This window comes from Ischnura elegans, chromosome 3 (assembly GCF_921293095.1).
Source record: "Ischnura elegans chromosome 3, ioIscEleg1.1, whole genome shotgun sequence".
Taxonomy (NCBI): domain Eukaryota; kingdom Metazoa; phylum Arthropoda; class Insecta; order Odonata; family Coenagrionidae; genus Ischnura; species Ischnura elegans.
In genome coordinates, this window is record NC_060248.1 from 82,687,369 (window position 1) to 82,710,877 (window position 23,509).

The 23,509-nt window shown below is 37.0% G+C and overlaps 1 protein-coding gene and 1 non-coding gene across 2 annotated transcripts; one reads left to right on the forward strand and one right to left on the reverse strand.

Moving 5' to 3' along the window:
• Nucleotides 1–9,519: 9,519 nt before the first annotated feature.
• Nucleotides 9,520–9,592, forward strand: Trnar-ucg. The gene has a single exon. It is a non-coding gene; the product is annotated as a tRNA-Arg (tRNA).
• A 2,242-nt stretch (nucleotides 9,593–11,834) lies between these two features.
• Nucleotides 11,835–22,330, reverse strand: LOC124156072. Its single transcript, XM_046530382.1, has 4 exons — nucleotides 22,210–22,330; nucleotides 18,291–18,641; nucleotides 16,651–16,881; nucleotides 11,835–12,837 (listed from the first exon to the last, which is right to left on the reverse strand). The coding sequence occupies exons 1-4, from the start codon at nucleotides 22,277–22,279 to the stop codon at nucleotides 12,632–12,634; spliced, it is 858 nt and encodes a 285-aa protein (XP_046386338.1). The 5' UTR covers nucleotides 22,280–22,330; the 3' UTR covers nucleotides 11,835–12,631.
• Nucleotides 22,331–23,509: the final 1,179 nt, after the last annotated feature.

Genomic DNA, 23,509 nt, shown 5'->3' on the forward strand with positions numbered 1-23,509 from the left:
ATGGTTTCAACTTGGTAAGATATTATTTTTATATGCCTCTTATAAAATATAGACAGCTAAATATAATGCAATATTTAACTCGTATTTTGATTAAATTATGCACGGGTTGAAAATTTAAGCACTTCTGATTTTGAGAATAATCCTTGTGATCAAATCTCGTAATCTTCCTTTTTTATGGAGCTTTTTATCACAGGTTCCAATTTTCCAATGAACTTTCAATGGCTTAATACGATCACAAATGCCAACACTCAGCATTGACGATATTTTACCTGAGCTAGAGCAATTTGGGCTATATGCATTAGTTTTCTCCACTATAAAATGCTGAAAATTTGCCAAACTTCATTGACACCTGAATACATTGTTACTTACGCGCTGCGCCTAGTACTGTCCGAATGGTCAGCTATACGATTACCGCCATGATGCAAACGCTCCAAATTCAAATCAATTGCCCTATTAATACACAGATCTTAGTGAGAAATCGTGGTGAGCTATTTAAAACCGTAGTCTCAAATTCAACTCTTCAGTTATCGCAGGAAGAAAAAATATATTTTTATCCATAATACAATTGAGTTATATAAGAGCCGAAGATTTCCAACATCTTTTATTTTCCTTAATTTCTTATGCATATCATAATTGTTTACTTTAATCCCTTATTCGAAACCTCATGCCTAATAAATCTAAAATTAGTCCTTTATGGGGAATATCATGAACGCGTGGTGATAATATTCGTAACACATTTGAAGATTTTCTATTTAACTCATCACGTAATCCCTTATTGTATTTATTAGCGCAGCTCCGGGCGTGCTCTCCGTGACCTAAGACAAGAGATGCGTTTGGGGGCGTAAAATGCGTATTCATCCGCGCGTTTATTTTCACACGCTCGACTCTTATTTCACCCGCAAACCCTTGTTCCGAATGAAGTCACATTTGTCACGGCCTCCACTCTTGTCCACCGAGATATGACGTCACAGCACTTCAACTTCCTCGCCCCCCTACACCTCGAGGGTGTTATTTCCCCCCTCTTCCCCAATTTATACCAATATACGAGGACAGCAATGTCCTTCCCCGTCCTTCAACTCGCTCTACCGCTCGAGTTGAGTTATACCCTACGATACCCTGTGTCCCGTTTATCGCTCTAAAAGTTGACTTTTGCCACGTGACGTCACGCTTTCTGTAAATCCATGTCCCACCATCCCACGTCCCGCTTTAGGACCTCCCCATGAAGTCGTAAATGGGTATATAGAGATTATTAGCTTCTATTCCCGTCAGTCAGCACTGGCAGTTTACAGCACTGATGAAGATTATTTTCATCTCTGCAAGTATGCATTCTTTAATTTTTATCAATGGTTTATCAATGAAGAGGATTAGCTGACGAAAAAGGAAAAGTATGGGAAAAATTAGCTTCAATCGATCCCTGTGTGCTTGAGTTCATGGCGTATGCGAAGATTATTTTCCGTCTCTACAAGATGTATTTTTCATTTTTTATAAATAAATTAGCTGAATGAAAAATATATATGGCAAAAAACATTTGAGTACAAACGCAAATCCTGAACATTAATATTGGGGAATCATTTCTGGTTGGAATCTTTTACGCTCCAAACTTATTCCCCGAGAAAAGATTGATCATGAAATTTAAAACGTAAGTACAATTCATGCTCTTTTATCGTAAATTTTCTATCATAAAAAAATAAAATATGACGTTATCCGTTACTTTTCCTCAAATTTTCCCATTTCTCTGTTACACCAGTACAATAGCCACCGTTACGCCTATTTGGTTCGAAATTTGCGTCACTATTTTCATGTACTGTATGATTCAAGCTGCTCAATGATGGCCAAGATATCAGCGTACGGATCCGTAGGTAGCCCACTGGCTTTTTTAATTTAATGCTCCTATCATTGCTACTAACTCCATAGTTAGGTAAAGGAAAAAAGCCAGTCAATCTAGGTAAGGAAACGTTATGGGTAAAAACATGTCATGCAATTATACAGTGAGAAATTCCTATCCTCGTTCAGGCTCGCAACCAGAAATTTGCTCCCTAGGAGGAGGAGGGGCTTGGGAAGTATGCGGGCTGTATTTACGGCTGCTTTTGTTAAAGGAAGGCGTAAGAAAATCATACATTTCATTAAGTGAGCTGTATATTACGTAAGCGTAATGATAAAAATTAAATTCATCGTTAGTTATCGGTAGACCATGAGAAATTTATACATCGAAGAATGGAGTGTCAGAGAATAGATGCCTTTGGGCTATTGGTCTCCTCAGCTTTTTTCTCATTACACCCGTTAAATTTCTTCATTCATTTCAGATTAATAATGATTTTTCAAGCTCTTTAAGCACAAGATTGAATATGTGCGCTTAATTTTTATAAATAAAAGGCATAAAAAGTGACAACAATGTTTTACTATAATAAAATAAATAAGAAAAATAATTCATTAGTAAATAAACAAAAAGAGGAGACTATAATTTTGACGTAACACAACTGAATTATTTTTCTTTATTATTTTATTATGGTAAAAAACATGTTTTAAACATTTTATGTAGCAAAATAATGTGCTAATATTCATTCAAAGCCTTGATGAAGGTGTGTAAATATGCTGAAAAGTTAGAAAAAAATTGCATTTTAAATTCTTCAAGACCTACACATCAAGGCACTGAAACAACATTAAACATAAAATTCAATAGAGGGAAAAACTTTATTTATGGAATAATAGTAAAGGTAAAATAACACACAAAAATGCTTTCAAAACTTAATAACTGACCACAATAATTGCTACTATCGCCATTATATAAGTATGGGCTGAAACTAGGTTTAGGTAGCGATTCGTTGAAACCATGGTCGTATTTTAATTTTTAACCCTTTGAGTGCCACCGGCTTTTTGGTGGGTACTCCCAGAAGTGCCATGGGTATTTTGCTAATTTTGTAGGCCTTTTTTCAAAACTTAATAATTTGCTTATTTATAGCTGTTTTTGCATAATTCTTTTTGTATTTAGGAGTAAATTCTTTCTTACAAATAAAATATAAAAAATATTGCCCGTTTTTTCTTGGTAAAATGCAATTGTTGTAGCTTAATCTTGATTTTACGAGATTGAATTATTTAATTTTTCACTTTTGACCCAAAAATCGAGACGTAATATCCTTTCTACATCAACAAAACAAGAGTAGACATAAAATTTCATTGTTTTCCTAGAAAATTATCACATAATCGCAAAGAAAATTGCACAAATTTATAGTTTTTTTACATTTTATTCTTGCAATGACAGTTGCATAAAATTCAGGAGATATCAAGAAAATTATAATACGAATATTTTCTCACCCATGAGTCTTAAACATGTGAAAACTGTATGGCAGAGATATCTGGATAAAAATAGCAAAACTTTGCGGTAATTATTACAAAAAAATTATTCACAGTTACACTAAAAGTTATTAAACGTATGCTAGTTGACATTCATACAAAAAATTGCAACATTTCAAACTTACTTCCAAATGAAATAAATGAATGTAACGCTATTCACAAATATGATAGGAAACACACAGTCCATGTAGACCTTTTCCACATTTAACACAAACTGTTCTAGATCTGTGGACGGGGCCGCCATCTTTCCTACTGCATACTACACAAACTTTTTCCCTCCTCCCTGGCAATTTCCTTATCCCGCATATTCCCGTTGACACTGCGCTGGGAGTGGACAGATTATTCTTTGTGAGAAACCATTCACCCTCAATACTGTCTATTATTTCAGACATAAATTGCAATCTTGAAATATTTTTTCCAGGATTGCTTGATTTATAAATGATATAGGCATTCAGTACCATTCTAGAAACTACATTGAAAACTACTTTCTTCCAGTATTTCATTGATCTTCTCTCATCTAAATAACCATAAAGCATCATATCCGAAGTATCAATCCCACCCATATACCGATTGTACTGCTCAATGATTTGTGGCCTTTCCTTTGGCAATGTTTGACCCTTTCGAACAACGTAATTGCTTTTGGCTATCGAGTTAGTTGAAAGTAATAACACTGGATTTTTCTGTGACTTTTTTTCTCGGTATCCAAGGAGGAGAAGCTCTTCCCATCTAACGTACTTTTTTTCACCCACGCTGAATTTTTCTTTGAGGGGTTGAGGAATTCCTTTCCTATTACGTCTCAACGTACCAGTTAAAAATGTTCTTTTTTTGAACAAATCACGAGCTAAATCTATACTTGTGAAAAAATTGTCCACTACAACATGATACCCTTTCAAAAAATAGTTTCCAGCAATCAGTAAATTGTTTACTACTACATGCCCTAAACCGTGTTTTTTTATTTTTTCGCTGTCTTCTTTGGTTTTTGCCCCTTTATAACAATAAAATGCCAGACAATAATTCACCACAGAATCGCATAGCATCCAGAATTTTATTCCCCATTTATGATGGTGCTTGTTAGGCAAATACTGCAATAGCTGGGAGTGATTTTTAGTGCCTACTAATGACTCATCTATACTTAGGTACTGATGAGGTGTAAAATGGTGGCGAAAAACATAGTTAGCATGATCAACAATGGGAAGAAATTTAGCACAGGGATCGTAGAGTTTATGACCAGGTGGAAATAGTTTCGTATTGTCTGTCAAATGGAAAAATTTCAGAATCAGTTGAAACCTATTTCTGGAAAACATCTTTCCAAACCAAGGGATAAAGCGAGAGTTAGTAGACCAGTAGGAAAAAATGGATGTTCTTCTCGTGATACCCATTTCCATGAACACCGCTATAAAAGCCCTCATTTCCTCCACTGTGACTGGACGCCATTTCTGCATTCTCGAATTTGGTGACAGTCCATCATGTGAAGCCAAAAACTGTTCAGCGTACCTGTTAGTCTCCTTCACAACCAAGTTCCAGAATGCTCTTGTAAAGAAGAGGTCGAAGTATGCGATTGGAGGAGAATTTTGAGGCGGAAGACGTTTGGGCCCAGGAGTTTCCAAGAATTCAAAACCTGGAGCCTGGGGTAAATCACAATTGTCCTGAACTGCAAAAAATTCAGGAGAACGATCACTGCTTCCACTTCCACTTTCAAGTTCATCAGAACTGTCACTATCATCACTATAATCAATTCTTGCCGGTCTCTTCTTAGCAAATAATATCACACTTTCATCTGAGTCTGATGTCAGTTCCTCTTCACTCTTGTTTCGACGAGAATGGGCGCTGTCCTCACTTAGGACTGAGTTGTCGTCACCATCACTTAGCGAATTTATATATTCAACTAGTCGGTCATCATCGACACCAAGTGTAAATTCATTTCTCGACGTTGACGCCATTTACTGAATCAATGGGCTTCTTCAATTTCGAGGAGGTAAAATGCGATTGCAAACCCGCTCGTCGCAGAAGAATACTGGCTACGCAAACAGAACTGTGAGCTTTATATAGGTGGGGAAATTTCATTGTGTAGAAGATAGCAAAAGACGGCACACAATGTATTGTTTTATGCTCACCATCATCATATTTCAATTACTACTGTCTTAGATGCCATGAAAACGAGGTTGGAAATCGGAGTCACATTGTCGACTCAGCGCTCCAGCTGACCGATACACATGCTAGGAGAGATAGCACGGTATCAATTACATAGTATCTTCTCTTCTCTCTTTCGGTGCTAAATATCAAAAACACGATTGAAATGGCACATTGAGTTACAAATGACCTGTTTGGAAGTAACTGAGCAGAGATATAAACCTCGTGTCTTCCTGTAACGATCATATATCGTCGCGCTGTGAAAAAGAATGCGACGCGCTTCGCAGGGGAGAACATTTTTCAAATAAGTTAAAAAGAAATAGGTGTTCGCAAAAAATAAAACAACTGGTAGAACTACAAAATAGGGTGTATAAGATGGTAGTCAATTGATTTTAGGTGACCAAACAATGTGGCTTATGAAGTACAACATCAAGAAGCTGTTTCGTAAAGACCTAAAATGGTCCTCGGAAATTTCCATCCGTCATATGGTCATATAAATTAAAAAATATGTTGATCGTTGCAATTAACAATTCAAATTATAATGCAACGCGATAAAAAAGAAACCATTCTGGTATTATTCACAATAAAAAATATTGATTGTATGAAAAAAATATTGTTTTAGCGGGCTTCATAATAGACGACGATATATCGTCGTTGGCACTTCTGGCGCATTCTGCAAACGACGATATATCGTTGCGTGGCACTCAAAGGGTTAATATCGCTAAAAAAAAGTCGTATTTTAATTTATAAACAAAAATAATTTTATAAAATTCATTCAAAGAAATCTCTCGGTGGCGGGCGGTGGGGTAAAGTACTCGCATGCCAAACCGAAGGTCGCGGGTTCGAGTCCCGCGTGGATAAGTTACCCTTACTCCGGGCATGGATGTTTGTGTACCTTTTATCGTTAAATGTTATAAAAAAAACTGTGTAAAGGCTATGAGCTGTTTTCGGAGGTGTGAGAATAAATCATTTAGTCGAATTTTCCCGGTTCTTTTTTAATTCCGACATCGACGTCAGATAGTTCCAGAAAATTCAGCGTTCAGGTATACCCTCGCCACTCTCTCTTCCCCCTCCTTCTGTTCTTCTGACGTCACGCATGAGATGAATCCTTCCCCTCCTCTCCCTTGGCGTCAAATAGAGGATCGTCCTCGCGTGGATTAAACCGTAATCCTCCTCGTCCGGAGCATCATAGCCGTCACAAGCACTCTATCCAGGCAACGTTAATCTAGAGTGATCATCGAATGATCTCGCTTGAGTGATTGTTAATTAAAAATTATTGCTACGAGTCATCCTTGGTGGCTTGGATGTTTCGGCACCTATAGTTTTGTCGTCGCTGTCCCATCATATCTTCTGTCCGCATAGGCCCTTTCTCTGAGATTGATCACCCGGGCATGAAATTGTGACGTGGGAACCAACTGTGTGTGCTAAAACGTCCCTTCCTTAAAGGTGATCCTCGAAAGCATTCTGGCATCAAATATCTCGAGGTAAGCAGCGTCGCAGGAAATGCATTAACCACTTAAGTGCCACTCTACTTGGAGTGGCATATGTGAGAAATCCCAAAGGTATTAAATAAAATATAACATCTTCAAGAGTACATTTGTGTTATGTCATTTTTCGGTAAGTTGGTGACCCGCTCGGCGGGAGTGCGTGGCGTCATCTACTCATCCACGAAAGGCTCAAGGCAGTCGATTTTTTTGTTGCTCATAGTTGAACAATCTGGCGATGGATCGATAAAAGAAAAAATATATCCTCTTTATTCTTAGATATCTATCAGAATTGCTAATCATAAAGTATGAACCAGTGCATTTTAATACAATGAAATGGTATTCATCGAATGGTCGTCAAAAATTTCGGAAAGAAAGACGTAGGAGAAGCGAAGTAGATGGAGGAAGAAAGCAGGGCTAATGGTACTAATGCATTTTCAACTTTACATACAGCTTGTAACTGAGTGTCGTTATTTACCCTCATTTTTTTGCTCTTTCAATTATATCGGAAGATTTTCCTCACTGATAGTTCGTCTACTTCTTTTTATCGAATATGTCACTGTTTTATTCTGAATATACCAAACATTTGTCTAAATCGATACTAAAGACATTAAATTTAAGAGTTTTTATGATATTAAAGCCAAAAGAGTATCTCATTAATATCTCAGAGTATATTTTTCTTACGATGTTATTTGTTATCCGCTCGTGTGTTTGTAATTTCATTGCTATCAATAGCATTTCATCTCTTTTCTTCTATATGGAAAATAAATAAATGTTTTCATCCGAACAGATGTTATTTTTACTTTAAGGATACTAAAAAGCCTTCTTGGGTTCATTCTATCCATTAAATAGCAGTGATTTCACTAAATCTCGGCTTTAGCCGAGGAAATTTATTTCATTTCATTATTCTAATTTGATTCAACCTATCAATACAAGATCAAATGCTCGAGAGACAATTTGACCGATTTCGCAATTAAAGCATGCAGATCATTCTAAGGAAGTTGTGCTCACTACGTAGTAGGAAGCGATTATGTTTCCTAAACGAGCCATCTTACTGTACATAGTTAAAATGTCAATTTCGAATCCGCAGAAAATTTCGCTGATCTTAAATTTTGAATTGGCTACTGTCAGATGCCAATGATCTCGTTCACGACTCTTTCCCAGTTGCACCAGTTTTTCAGTGCAATACGGACACGTGGATACACTCGTAATCACTTTATCTGATCCGAAATCTACTAGAGCTTTGCCTGTGAGTCTTTGTAACTGGATGCTATCCTTGGATTCGTATGTGTAAAAAAATACTAAGTTTTACTTATTACTAAAATCACATGTGAAATTTAAATTTTTTATTTAACATGAAGCAATTTACCAAGTCAGGCGTCAAACCATCATTTTTTTATAAAAAGTTAATTTCCATTATAGCATTTTTTCCCACAACTACCCAGTGTTTGGGAACTCAGAAAGGAATTCCTCTTTGCACACAATTAGTCACTCTGTACGTTAAAAATATTATTTTATGGAATGAGTTTGAAAAAAAAATACTTCCCATCACAAACAAAACTAGATTTTCATAATGTTTTCTTTGAGCTGAGGGTGAACGTATCCTTCCTTCGGTCAACTCCTATGATCTCTAATTAGCCTTTCAAACCCATGTCATAGACATCATTGAAAAACATCCCTTATCAATTCAAGAACGTCTCGTGTTTGAAGAAAGTTCAGATCTTTTGTTTAAACAAGTGAAATAGAAAAAGCTAAAAAATATAGAGCTCACTCACTCTAATCATAACCTATATGTCATAGGCAAAAGAAAAAAAATTTAGCCGAGTTATCGTCAAAAAACGTAAAAAGTGATCTTCGAGGATTATCCATGACCTCCTCTGTCCCATCAAGGATTAATTGCTTTTTTGGTGCCTTCATGTGGCCTACAACTCCTCAAAAAATTTACGGCTGCAAGAATTTTTCCTCTATTCGGCCATTTTCAATGTTTGTCGATTGGACTATTTCGATAGGAATCACCTAATTGAAGCGATAGCTCAGTTTTTAAAAAATCATTCCCATTTAAGTTAAAGGGACACATCACTGCCACTCGACCGTCCTTTACAGCGACGTCTTTCGTATTTTTTAAAAACGAACGTATTATTTTAAAATTTTGAGTGGTTTTAAATTTATGTAGAACCCTAACACTATTTGCCAGCATCTCAAAATTTAAATCTGTATTCTTTCATGTTTAAAATAGATTATGTGTAACTAGATGCAATCCTGGGATTCATTTGTGTAAAAAATGTAGCATTTCTACCTTTATAATGATGGTGGAGTGATTTAAATCCAAATGTAATCTATATTTGAGATTCTTATTAATCATGGCCAGCACCCACTCAATTTTCAAATCAAGTATCAAAATAATCACTTATGCTTTACGCAAATATTCGCGCATGATTCAATACAAAGTAAAAATTTGATAAATTACACATACGTTTCAGTGGCAAACCCCCACCTTTTTTCAACCGTGTCTCGTAATTGTGAAAACATATCTATTGTCCAATTATCTATATTAGATCGTGTGGCCTAATGGATAAGGCGTCGGACTTCGGATCCGAAGATTGCAGGTTCGAGTCCTGTCACGGTCGTATTTTTTTTCGCTTCGTTATTGATCTGAGGCACCCAGGAAAAAGACTTTCGCGACCCCCTAAATAAAAATCTTAAGTTTGAAGTGGGTCTTGCTACCCTGAATGAGTTGAATACTCACACGTCTACTGCTAAACGTGCGTTGAAATCAGCCCTCACCCATTCATACAAAATAAACTTTTCTAATTCCACATAATTATTATTGTTACACCTAGACTTGTGTATTCACCCATATCCTCTCGTTCATGGATATCCCTATACTACTCTTCATATTTTTCGATATGGGCTATAAGAAAATTTGAAATTAATAGGTAGTCATGATTTTGGCTGAGTTTAAAGTACAGAGTCACCGTTTTTGTCAGTACAAGTGATCATGATACCAATATTAAAAGAGAAAATTCTCAAATTCGCTAGCAAATGAGCTGTACCTACTGCGCACTCGAATGATTTTGCCTAAGATGTTGCCTCTCGCTTCACTGACGGTGGAGTGATTTGAATTTTCCGGGGAAATAGGGCTTTTTACCAGGATGATCAATAACCTTTCAACGCTCGTAAGTCTAAGTACTTTATATCAAACATTTGGAACAAATGAATCGCTCGGCGCTCATCACCACGTCGCGGAATTGTTTAACCGATCAAAAGCCACCCGAAATGGCAGAATATCGGGCATATTCTGAAAATGACGGAGATTCCAAATTTTTTCTGAAAAAAATTTAACCTCTTTATTTTTTGTCTATCTTTATGTTGCCGCCTCCATTAAAATGGGGACTATTTTGAAGGTGGCAACATAAAATCTCTTAGCACATCTTGTGATCTTCGAAACACTTCTCAAACTCAATCTGTGGGATAGCCTTTAGCTCTTGCTCTTTTAATGTCGTCTATTTTTGTTAAACATCCCTTCTTTCAGATTCGAATATACAAAAAAGTCACACGGAGCCATATCTGGCGAATATGGAGGCTCCGACATAGTGAGAGTGTAGTTTTTGGCCAAAATTTAAGAAAAAGAAATGAAACGTGAGCCAAAAATCGCCGATCTCATAAGAAAACACTCCTCACGTTAGCGGCTTCCGCATACAAATTAAACAATGAATAGAGCTGAAAATTCTATCATACTTCAGCAGCATGTACTCCGACACGATAAAAAAAATGACTATCGGACTCTCCTAACTCGCGAGAAATTAAAAAATTTAGTTCCCGAGATCTTCTGAACACGCCTCTTATATCAAGCTTCAACTGGACCAACTGATGCGTCCTCTATGAACTCCCATTGGATCAAGCGGACAATTTCGCCTTGGAATTCTACGCGGCCATGAATGTTCGTTAGAGACCGCGCACCAATTACAAATCTTACGATTTTTGGGGGTTTTAACCCTGGCGAAATCCGAAACTCTACCTGCCCTTGAGACGCTGTTTGGAAACACGTAAAGCGTAGGTACGAGCCGAAAATAAACGACCGAAGACGAGGTTTTCGACAGGAAGGGTGAGGTTGAATCGCAGGACGGAGGGGGATGTGGATTTTAAAGTTTACTTCCGGCCCTCTGAACCTAATGGCGTGATTTATTACCGAGAAATGGTAAACATTGCCGCAGTAAAACACAGTGAAGGACAACAAAAGTAAATGGAGAATGTGAAGGTTAGAAAACAGTCGACCATCGGATTTTTTTTAATCGCTTTCTGCCTTACAATCTTCCATTCCATCTCAATATGGCTAGTAAAAAAAGACGTTTGCTGCTTTGCTGCGGATTAAGATAACTATTTCGGTTTTTCCTGGATTTCGAATTGACCTTCGCTTCTACGACTATTCGATTAGAATTGTGTGACGCCATTTCCAACGATTTAAAGAGTATCAATCGTTAGTGTTTTTATTTGACTTGAATGCAAGTTTACAACCATGGAGTTTGTTTCTTCCTCCCAAATACCGTTGTGCGTGTTGTAATACTCAAATTTTATAATTTTTCATTTACTCTTAAGTTGTTCTGTAGTGCATTACTTATGATATTATGTGAGATACGCCAGAAACCCTGAGATTGTGTGGGTAAGCTGAAAATCAAATGAAGAAATCCCAATGTACCAAAAACGTACTGTGAGTCAAATGTAAAATTACAAAAAAAACATTATTTGGAAGTATTAATTACTGTGAGTTTGCAATGCAGTGCGGGAAGACACACTGTAGAAGTTGGAAATTTCGAAAAGTTGATTTTCCTTGAAACTTAAGGAAATAAAGGAGAGGAGGCAAACGACAGCTATAGTAATTTATTTATTTTATTTTATTTATCAACTTATTTATTTATCATTTATTATCATCGAATAAAAGCATTGATTAATACTTAAAGGTGGAAACATACCTTATGACATTAACTTTGATTTAGAGAATTATTCAAAACAAACATTCAATATCGAACATTAGGCAATATTTTTTCTATACCTTGTTGCACAATGCGCTAAAAACTAGCGAATATCGTCCCATACAATAAATTTTAGGAAACAGGCTTGTTCAAAAAGAGATACTATCTACACAGTTAAGATATTATTCAATTGCAAGCTAGGAATTGGAAATATAATAGGGGAAAATATTGTTCCAATAATCTGCTTCAACATCTTCGTTTCAAAATTTCCAATTCATATTTTCAAATAGGCAATGGTCGTTATAAAGATAAAAATTCATAATTTCTAATCGGAAAGGTATTCCAATGCCTTTTCTATCAGCAATTGTCAAGTTTTACCTTTATAAAGGTCATTATATCTCTAGGTTTTACAAGCATAAGTTGGATACCTTAGATACTGACAATTCGTAATTAAAAGAGGAGGTTTGGTGAAGGAAAATATTTTGTACGATGATACAATAAGTCAAGAAGTAAAACTTCAAGCCCCTGGAAATGCGATCTTCATGTAGGATTTTTTAAAGCTTGTACATAACATACATATTAGTATTTCAAGATTTCTCAGATTAATTACAAGTGAAACTCCACGGGAGGGCCTTTATTCGTTATGAATATTTCTAAATATCACTCATACAGCACCCCCATTGAGTAGTAGAAATTTCAGTGTCCAGGAAACCAAATCCTGAGCCTGCTCCAAGCTGCTTGAATAATGACCTTCGCTCTATTCACGATGTTAATAGCCATCTGAATCCATGCTCTTTTATTGGAAGGTGAAGGAGAAGGTGAAGGAGGGGGTAATTCTTCTTCCACACTAGATACCGTTGTGTTCTCTGGTGGGAACAGTCCCTGGAAACCGACGTTGTAATCTAAAAATATAGAATAAAATATAAGTTAGTGTATTCTCTGGGTTTAGCACCCCTAAGAGCAGCGTAGCGAAAAACAGAAACACAAAAACCTTTACACAGACATGAACACTAAAATACAATCAGGATCTCAGGCATGAATGTGGACAAGTTCAGAGATTAGTTTCATGAGCATCATCATGTTTACCATAGAGCAGCATATAACTCGGTCATTTCGAAGGAAAATGTCATATTTATGTTTTTCTCGTAAATTTATGACTACAGTTTCGGTGCAAAGATATTCAGAGACTCTAATAATAATTGATGCATTGTGTCAACGACTTCCGTATGGCCGCAAAACTGATTATAAATAACTTTAGACATGAGAGAAACATCACTATCCAGTAAATATAAACATTTTTACGCATGCTATAATTGTTCCAATTCATTCTCTAATTGCCAATATCCGATGCATTTAAATGACTTGATCTCATAAAATCCCAATGCATCTTCATATAATCCATAATAGACTGCAACCCGTTAAATTTCACTTTTTCCTTTATAAGCGATCTAGCGACCATTTTTTCTGGATCATTCCACGATACCGTGGGCATGTCTTTTATCAAATCATCCTGAAAAGCAGTCTTTTGTTTAAAGGGAAGGTCAACCAGTGTGGAGAAAAGCATTACGAAACGCTTAAGTTTTGTCAAATACTCTGCCTAAAAGGGCATTTCCATTTGAAAAGATAGATCATAATCTGCGAATATAGCTCGCAAATGATGAGCACGAAAGGCAGTATTAACAACTTATGATATAACCGTTAGCAAATGTTTCTTAACAATCGGAATATTGAGATTTAGGGGAGGCTAGAGTACATAAAAACAATTTTTACCCTTTCAAAATGAAGGCACCCGTACGGTAAAGTAACTTCTATCACCAAAAGCGTTATACTAGGAATTTCAGAATAAAACTGTGGATCGCTCCTTCATAGTCGCCAATTTTCGATATAACTACTTTGAAATTTTTCATGCGTGATTCAGCAGCAGTTCAAATATTGTGCAGGTTTGCTTCATTGAATCATTATCATGTTACTAGAAGCATGTTTACGGTTAAAAAGTTCATAACATCAGTCCGATAAGATTTTTATCCGGTTTGTTTGCTTAAGTTTTATGAAACTATATAAAAGTTTGCTCGCATTTCCAGTCTCCAAAATGAAAAAATAAAGGGCTATCCAATTGTACCATTCAACCCTCCAACAAAATGATTTTTGAATTTTTCTATTCATAGAAAAATCTTCCAATTTCGTTTGTAAAACAAAGTATGTTTTTGCTAGTAATGGGCCCCTTTGTTCTCATAGCGGCACGGGTATTCCCAATCCCACCCTTCCCTCCCTATGTTTACCCTGGAGGCGTCGACGGGCTCCTACCGCGGCGGCGCGCGGTAGGAGCCCGTCGCTCCTTTTTCCTTCCCATTCCACTCCCCTCCCCCGGTGTCCGGGCGTATCAGTTCAAGTACTAGGTCTCGGCCCCGTTGTGTTGTATCCTTCAAAGGGCCCTCCTTGGGTCCTATTTCTCCATTCTTCTTGTACCATTCAACCAGCATTAAGTACAAAAAGAACCTGAAGGTAAAAGGAGCTATGCGTAGGAAATGAGGAATAGGGATGGGAAAGGGAAAAGTCTGCGGCCGCTAAAATAATCCTGGTCGTACTGAAATAATTCATTTGACCATAGGAAGCCGTACAAAACTCTTTGAAGAAATATTGGTTGCATACTACGTGTACTCACCACCCCGCTTGCCGTGTCCACTGGCATGTGGTGGGATATATTCGGACCTCAGCCAGACAGTTGGAATTTTTCTCATTTTTTTCACCATTCCATTATCATAAGACGTTAGATAGAGAAATTACGTGCAAATTGCATATGGGAACCTTTAAGAGTGAGGTTTAAGATATCAATTTAGTGATTCTTTGAGTGGGAAAAAGGTAAGTCTTCTTAAAACCTTAAGGAGAATACGGGACAATTTAGCTTGCCGCATTGGCTGAGACGTGATAGCCTGATGAAAACAACCTTAAAGGATGTAAAAGAGAAGAAATGCATCGCAATGAAAAGGCTAGCGGCTGAGAGAGCAGAATGGAGAGCTACGTCAAACCAATTTTAGGATTTCTGACTAATAATGATGATGATTAGAGATGCGTGAAAAACGCAAATGCGATATAGATGCGATATGCGCAAATAAATGCGACATAGATGCGATGATTGGACTTTTATGATATTTTTACGCAAATCTGACTTTTCGACGGCAAAATTCGCACATTTTGTGCCGAGCGCAGTTTAAATGCTCCGCCGACACTCACCGCTTAAAGCATGTGAGCGACTGGCCAGCTGCTAGTTGGCTGGGACTCTAGGTGGCCGCGAACTACAAGTGGGCGCGGGCAAGCTATAACTCCGCCACTATGTGTCTTATTTCTTAATTTATTATTGTTCTACAATGTAATTATTTAAAATATTCTGTAAATTGTCACATAACTGTGTTTCACTACATTTAATCGTCATCTACGTCATTATGAAAATAAAAAATAGACGCTACATAATGAGATGAACTGTTATTGAAAGTGCAATAAAATAAAAACCAAAGTGCGATTTTCACGTATCTCTAATGAATATCCTTCAAGATTGAGTGTCTTGATTTTGCAGAAAGAATAAGACGCATTCGGTGGGTCAAACATAATGAAAGGGTTATTTACAATGTAAATTTTTTTAAATATAAAAACTTGCTGCTCCCTGCCCTTGCCTACCCTCGAAGCTGGAGGTAGTGAGGCGGCAGGCAGGGAAGGAAGGAACAGCCCTCTCAACTCGAATGTGTGATTGGATCCACCTTAGCCCTGCATGGAGTGCATTCTACCTTCACCTCTCTCAATCAGTGATTCAACCCAATAGTTAGTTTACATATGTGGAGGTAGAGTTCACCCCGGGTCAAGCTAGTGGCGTGCAAGGGCAGCATGTTCCTTTCACTGGGCCACGTCGTAGTTAAAAATATTTCTTGGTTGGGGGTGTCCGAAGATTTCACCCGGTATTTGAAATTGGGACCCTTAGACCATGAGCCAAGCGCTCTGGCCACTAGGCAACCACGGCGTGGTGTACCAAGAGTAGGATCACCGCAAAAGCTAACCCGATGAGGAAAAGTCAACTTTGATTGTTAGGCATCAAATGAACTGAGATCTCATGCAGTTGTTTCAACGTATTTATCTATGGAAAATTTCTAGTTTTCCTCCTTCTTTTCGCTTCAATTGTGCTTTTTGTAAAATTGCATTGAAAAATGAATCATATTATCACCGGCTTGTAATTATTAATCACTATATATCCACTCTGCCAGCATGTAAAGGGAAGGAGGGAAGATCCACGTGACTGAGGAGTGCCGCGCGAATCAAGGAACGCGCGGCCGGGCTGAGGGTAGGGAGGCGGGGGGCGTGCGGTGGGCGGCTTTGAGGCAGCGTTTCCGCATGAAGGAATCAAGAGACAGCAATACGGTTAAAAGTTTCGTCCAAAGGGCTCTAAAATTTCATGTTTACCCTAGAAAACGTTTTATCCGGGTCGAAAAACATTCAAAATAACTGCATTTAGGTCCTACAGGTGCCTTAGATAACGCTATCCGACGTCGTACGGGTCTGGAACTTATTTTAAATAATTTTATCCTCACCAAGTCGCACATTAGGAGACCGCGAATTCTTAAATTCGATCATTTTTTTTAATATGAGCGCCGGCCCTACTACCACGCTATCCAACCAAAAAATAAATTTCTGATTGAAGAAGTGAGTGCAAGAGAGAATCGAGACCTTACCTGTTTGGCAGATGAATTGATGTTTCTTATGGCATTCGTTCTCCATGAAACGAGCGTAACATGCCGTGCAGGGAAAAAAGGCAGGAGTAAGGAGGACGCAACCTTGATCTCTGCTGCCTGGCACATACATCCAGGGTGGATATTTGCCATGATCAAACCAGAGGGGTATTGTCTCATTTGTAGGTGCCCAAAGCCAGCTTGATCCATTGCTTTTACCGCCGACCCAAAGATCTGGAAGAAAATAAAATTTACTAAGGTTGCCCTTTGAAGAAGTCTTAATTGTACCTTATAACTACATATTATCCCACGAGCCGCTCAAAAAGGCGTGTGGCAGAAGGTGTTAGAACGAGAGGCATTAGATTAAATCAACGCTTTGAAAATATGTATTGATATTTACCTAAATGTATTGGGTTTTTAATGCTCAGGTGGCATAATAAAGTAAGTAATATGCTGTTGGTTTGTTATTAAGCTCAATAAAGCAGTTTTTTTTCAGTTTTAGAGGAAAAATTAGCAATAAAAATATTGGAACATTTTATTTTATGTCTGCGGTTTTGCTTCGCAGAATCACGGTCATATTGTACGTAGTATGTTTACAATTAATAATTTCATAAAATCGCTCGTCTTTGGGGAAATATGAAGGATAAGATTATAGTATACTGCAAGGGCGATAGTTAAATGGGTTGAAATTCAGAACAGAAATGGTGGAGGAAAGTAGAATAAAATCGCAAATCCCATTTTCACCCAAACGTGGAGGAAGACATTATTTTGGAGAATTGGTTTCATTGGTCACACCATATTTTCATGACACTCGGTAATCTTTTATATTTTGCATATTCCGAAAAAAGTATAAAATTATAATATGTAAAAAGGGGCATGAAATATCACATCCCGTTTGTGCCTGCTGTTGTGAGGTTTATGCGAATGCCACGGAAGTAATCAGAGTTTTTTTTCATGACCAGTTTTGGTAGATGTAACCTGAGCCATACTTTATTTTGCATTTTCTACAGCTACTTTACATCAATGGTGTTGGTGAGTCGAGTTATATTTAAAGATTATTTTTATACTGGTAGATATATCATAAAAAATTTCCAGTAAAAAGGAGTGCATCGTCGTTCCTGCACAACTCCATTTGCTAAAGATAATTACGATCAAAAGGGGCTAAAGAGGAAGAATATTCATTCAGTGCGATCAAAATGACGACATATAAATGTAAAGGACGACGACAGTGCCTTAATATCATTTACCTCATCTCGAGCCAGCGTTTTCATTAGTTACAATATTGAAACTCAAAATATAAAGGGAAAGATTAAAATCACATGGAGAGTTCAAGTTATGTCCCATTTTCTAGTGACTTTAACTATCCCGCAATTATCGCTATTAATAAAATACGTGTTAAAGACCAATTAGACAGAAAAAAAACTCAACATTGGGAAGAGTAAGTTCCGTGATCCTGAGTATAATAACCGTCTTCCAAAGAAGCTTAGCTATTATAGACATTTTAGCGGTACACTAGTAGCGGTAGCATAGTCAAGGTGTAATTAGAGCTAAATGTCATGAAATCGCCCATAAGCTTCTCTCTTAATTCATTGTTTATATTCTAGATCAAATATCTGCGGATTATTATAATGGTATGAGCTTACCGTTCTCGATTTTTAAATAGATTAAAGTCTTCGAAATGAAATTCACCACATTCATGTTATTGAGAACTGCCAGATGACCACTAGGAATAGATGTGGAGCACATCTCTTCAGCTTCTTCCCAAGTTGCTGCCAGTTTGTCGTGAATTCTGAACTTGGAACCCTCAAATTCGATTGTCGTCTCATTTTCGGCGACGCTTAGGTGTTCTTCAATGTGTTTTCTCTCATCATCAGTTAGTCCAGTTGCTTGGGGAGACTTTTCATCCCATTTCAAATGACTCATGTCAGCGTCGAGGTCATTCATGTGTGGATCCAGGTCTAAGGGGTCTATGATACGCGGCATGCTTTCCTCGCCTGAAAAATAATTATTATAATAGATCGATTTCTTCATCATGACCTCAATTTATATAGCAATTAATTATTTCTTGGAGTGTAGGTCAGATAAACGAAATAGAAAATGTTTACCGTCGTTGTTATATTGTATTATATCTTCATCAGGGCTATGAATTATGGTTGCATAAATTATTATATGAAGAGATGAACAATCTTTACAATGACATTTTTTAAATAATAATGAAAAATATATAAAATGCTATTGTACATTAATGACGAGAAATGAGAAGAATTTGGACGTACCTTATTTCCAATTTGCTTATCGATTTTAGCTAGATAAGAAAAATAGTTTTTTTTTCTTTTTCATTCATGTACAATAGCATTTTTTATATTTTTATTTTACTATTGTAAAAAGTATCATCCTAAAAATTATTCATCTCTTAATGCATTAATTTAGTTTAACCATTATTCATAGCCCTGATGAAGATATAATATCGAAACGTGGGCAAACATTTTGCATTTCATTTCACTGGCAAACACTCCAATAAATGATTAATTACTATAATAATTATATTGTTGATAAAAAGGGGAGTGCGATGTCTCAATGGGTGGAGCGTATGGTGGATATTGAAGGGTTACGGGTTCGAATCCCGGATGAAGCCTTCGAGTACCTTAAAAAAAATCCTCGAAGCGTGAAGTGGCCTTGGGTAAAAAAAAACCTGATCCCCTTACCGCGATATTCACACACATGTTTACGAAAAGTATTCATTCGATGAAAGGGAAGGTCAACCAGAGAGGAGAAAAACATGGCGAAACGCGTAATTTTTGTCAATTACTTAGCCTAAAAGGGTATTTCCACTAGCAAATATCTGCAAATAAAGCTCGCAAATGATGAGCACGGAAGGCGGTATAAAAAATTTATGATATGGCCATTGACAAATGTTTCTTTACAATGGGAATATTGAGATTTTTGTGAGGCTAGAGAAAATAAAAACAATTTTAACCCTTTCAAAATGAAGGTACTCGTTCGGAAAAATAACTTTTATCTTACTTACACTGTTTTAACATACTTAAGTCTTACACTGGGATTTGCAGAATAAAACTTTTGATCGCCCCTTCACCGTCGCCAATGTTTGATATAACTACTCTGAAACTTTCATGCGATTTAAAATTATTAAGTTCCAAAGGACTTGAAATATCCGACAGTGTCACAGAGTCACTAAGCCCCCGCGTCGCGAAGCCGGGACGTGAAGTGCGGATTCAGTGGCGCCGACTCCATGGGGCCTGAGGGGGCCCGAGCCCCCTCAAAGATTCGTTTGGGGGGGCGGAGCCCCCTCAATAATTCAAGAAAATAATTAAGTTATATTATGCTTTGTGAAATCACAAATATATATTGGTAATTTTTATTTCCCATGTTTGACGATAGCTACCTTTTAAAATAAATTCAACAATGTGTTAAAACAAATAATTATAAGGTTAAGCAGGTTAACTGAATCAAGTGGTGTGAATTCGATAGTGTTTCGGTGCTGCGACACACTTTGAATTTAACGTCTTCCCGGGGAAAGACCTCCGATATGGGCCCCCCCAATATTTTTTATAAGTCGGCGCCCCTGAGTGCGATCGAAAAATTACGTTAATTTTCGCAGCCACGAACTTTTCTCCAAGATATTTGTTTTATACTCTTAAACTTTCTCTAGTAAATACTCTGGTAGAAAATGGGAGAACTTATATCTTACAAGCCTAAGATATTGTCTACTTTATGTCAGGTTTTTCCATAAAAATGGGTTTACCATTTTTCGATATTATAACACACCAATATTGACCCAAATATTAAAAAATGATAGAATATGTAGATAAAGTGCCTTATTATTGGAATATAATGTTTTTTTATTTCATTGAAATCCTTCCAAAACTCTACCAGCAGCTTAACTCTTACGTCTTTCGAAGAAATACGAAATCGGGCGTGATTTTGGAAATTTGGTCATGCTCTGTCCTCTGAATCTTAGCAACGGATGAGATCTATGAAAATTGACTAATTTTTCATGATCACCAATTCTTTCTGAGCATATATACCAAGTTTCAAGTCTCTAACTCAAAAAAAGCTTTCTCGAACTTATGTTCGGCTTTTTCCAATTTCGGACCACTGTGCTTCGGGTTGAATTTCTGTGTGACTGAATTTTCAACGCAGGTTGAACCAAGCCACTTAAAAGGAAATTGGGGCGTGGTGAATATCTATATCTATACGGCTGCATGATTTCGGACAAAGTTAGTACGTAGGCGCATCTCATGCATTCAAAGCCCTTAGTGATACTTTTGGTTGCTTCTAACGCGCCTTTTGCGTCGTTCTCACATAACTCTTGGCTACGTCACGCCATAAAACTTCTGAGGTTGGACATCCAGCATGGCAGACAGACCCCTTGACACGATCAAAGAGAAAACATAAATATCCTATATGATCATGAAATGCAAGTTTCAAGTTTCCCACTTCTCAGTGTACTATCATTCCCGATAAATTCCGGGTGGCCTACTAGTTCTATACAAGGGTTCTGTACAAGGGTCATATGCTTATGCAAGTTCATTTCATTGGCTTGATGAGAGACCGTATAAGTTTAATTTTCCACCTTTCTGCTTTTTATACCCTTGCAAAACCAATACACTATAAAACTGTAGACCGTGAACTCCTCAAGGGCCACGATAATAATCCTTGATTTTCACTCCATAAGTGCATGGTGATCACATTTAAAGACCTAAAAAAGGTGTTTGTCAGGATCGGAATCAGTCAGAATCCACCTTCTAGTTCATAGCATATGTTTTCATTAATGAGGCACAAAAGAAGAAAAATATTTAATTCAGACGGTAAAGAATTCTGTATTGTAAATTCTGTTTATCAAATAACTTCAAACATACTGTAAAATATCCTTGGTACCAAATTTAAAAAAGATACTTGCAATTTAATTCCTGTCTCTTAGTTATACCTCCTCATTCAACAGAGTATTTTAAATGTATAATGTATTGAAAGTAAATATTTTTAATATAAGACCACAATTAAATTCCACGACACCCTAATGAAATCCCCATGTAGATAGCTAAACTTATGGTCAAACCGCGATAAAAAATATGTTCATTTTTATTTTAAATTCTCAACTGTTTTAACGAGATCAGAGTGACATTATGCCTTAAACAAAGGATTATATTCGCTATGAAAAAATTCGGCTTATCCGGGATTCGTACACGGATCTCCGGGCTGCTGGTCAGGTATGCTTCCAATTGCACCACCAAAACGACTTATACCATGAAAAATCCCGCTTTGGTAGAAGATGGCATGGTGTAACTGTTAGCACACGTGAACGGTATTTGGGAGATCTGATATCGATTCCCGGCTAAGGCTAATGATTTATTCATGGCGAATTTTTCATTCTTAGTGTATATAACTTGGCACCCGTGCCCGTGGCTGCGTAGAAAGGTACTTGTAGTGCTTTGGACATGAAACCAGTGAATCTTTCCTTACAGCCTATTGCCAAAGAGAATTAGCGCTCTTAAATCGTCATTTATAGTTACAAAATAGTCGGTTGAAAATATTCTGACTTACGTTGTTGGGCGAGGCAAGCTCCCGAAAAAGACAACAGCAACAGAATGAAATGCAGTTGGATTGAGGCCATAGCGAAGTTGGCTGGAGAGAACCTTGCAGCGCGTTCACTCGAAGATGAAAGAATGTCATCACCGCTTCGCAGCAGTCGCGCTTTTATAGAAATTTTCTTATCGCGACTTTCGTCAGAGAAGTCTTTCACGCGCAGGCACCTGTGCTTTCCGGAAGATGATGTTTTCAAATCACTGCATTTCCACGTACCGCTCGGCCGTGGTGGGAGTGATTTTTGCGTGCCGATGAATGTTCATGAATGTTAAATTTCCGTTTTGTGGCAATGTTTGGTTTCAGGCAGTGACACATGCAGTTCCGTCTCCCGTATCTATGTCAAACATTTTATGTGTATGTTTTGCACTGAGTGATGGCAGAAGTTTTATCCGTGTGACAACAGGATGTAGGAATATAAACGTTATGCTTTCATATGCATTAGGGTAAAAATGCTTATTTGTTATTAATTAACTGTAAATAATCACCACTTGGACATTGTATTGATACATTTACGTATGTACCGTATTTGATAAAAACAAATGGAAAATACCAATTGCGACGAAAGGTTACATGACGTACGGTTGAGGTTGAATCGTTTTATGCATAAATATTATTTTTCGGTAAAGGCTAGTGCTGTCGTAAAAATCTCAGTTTTGTAAGCGCAAAATACGATGACTGGTTAGACATTCTACAGACTGTCGTTTAATGCTTCCGGTAAAGAGTGTATGCGGCTACAAAAACAGTGAAACAGTCGCAGAAAAAAATTAGTCAATACCAGTGGTACTAAATGGGATTTATTTCGTGTGAATGTAAGTGTTATATACCAACTAATAGAAAATAAAATAATGTAAAATTAGCATAATCATACTGGCTACTCAAAGTTCTGGCTATTATAAACTACTTTCCTTATATCAGACTGTCACTACTAAAATTTCCTTGAGTCTAGGAACTACAAAAGTGTTCAGGCACAGTTATTCTTAAGTGATGACTCTATTTGTAATGTTTTAAATTGGAGAATAAAGGAATGTTCATTTTTCGACGAAAGCTTGGTACAAAATATTAAAACCAATGACAGACATCTTGTAAAAACTCATTCCTTGAATTTTTTTATTCCCAACATTGTTTCATTTCAAAAAGTGCAGCTATTGATAATTTAATAATAAAGAACTTCGATTTATAACTAATTATCTTATTTTTTCTTACTTGGATGTAAATTATTTATGGAGTTTGCATATTTTGAACATAATGATCGTTTTTA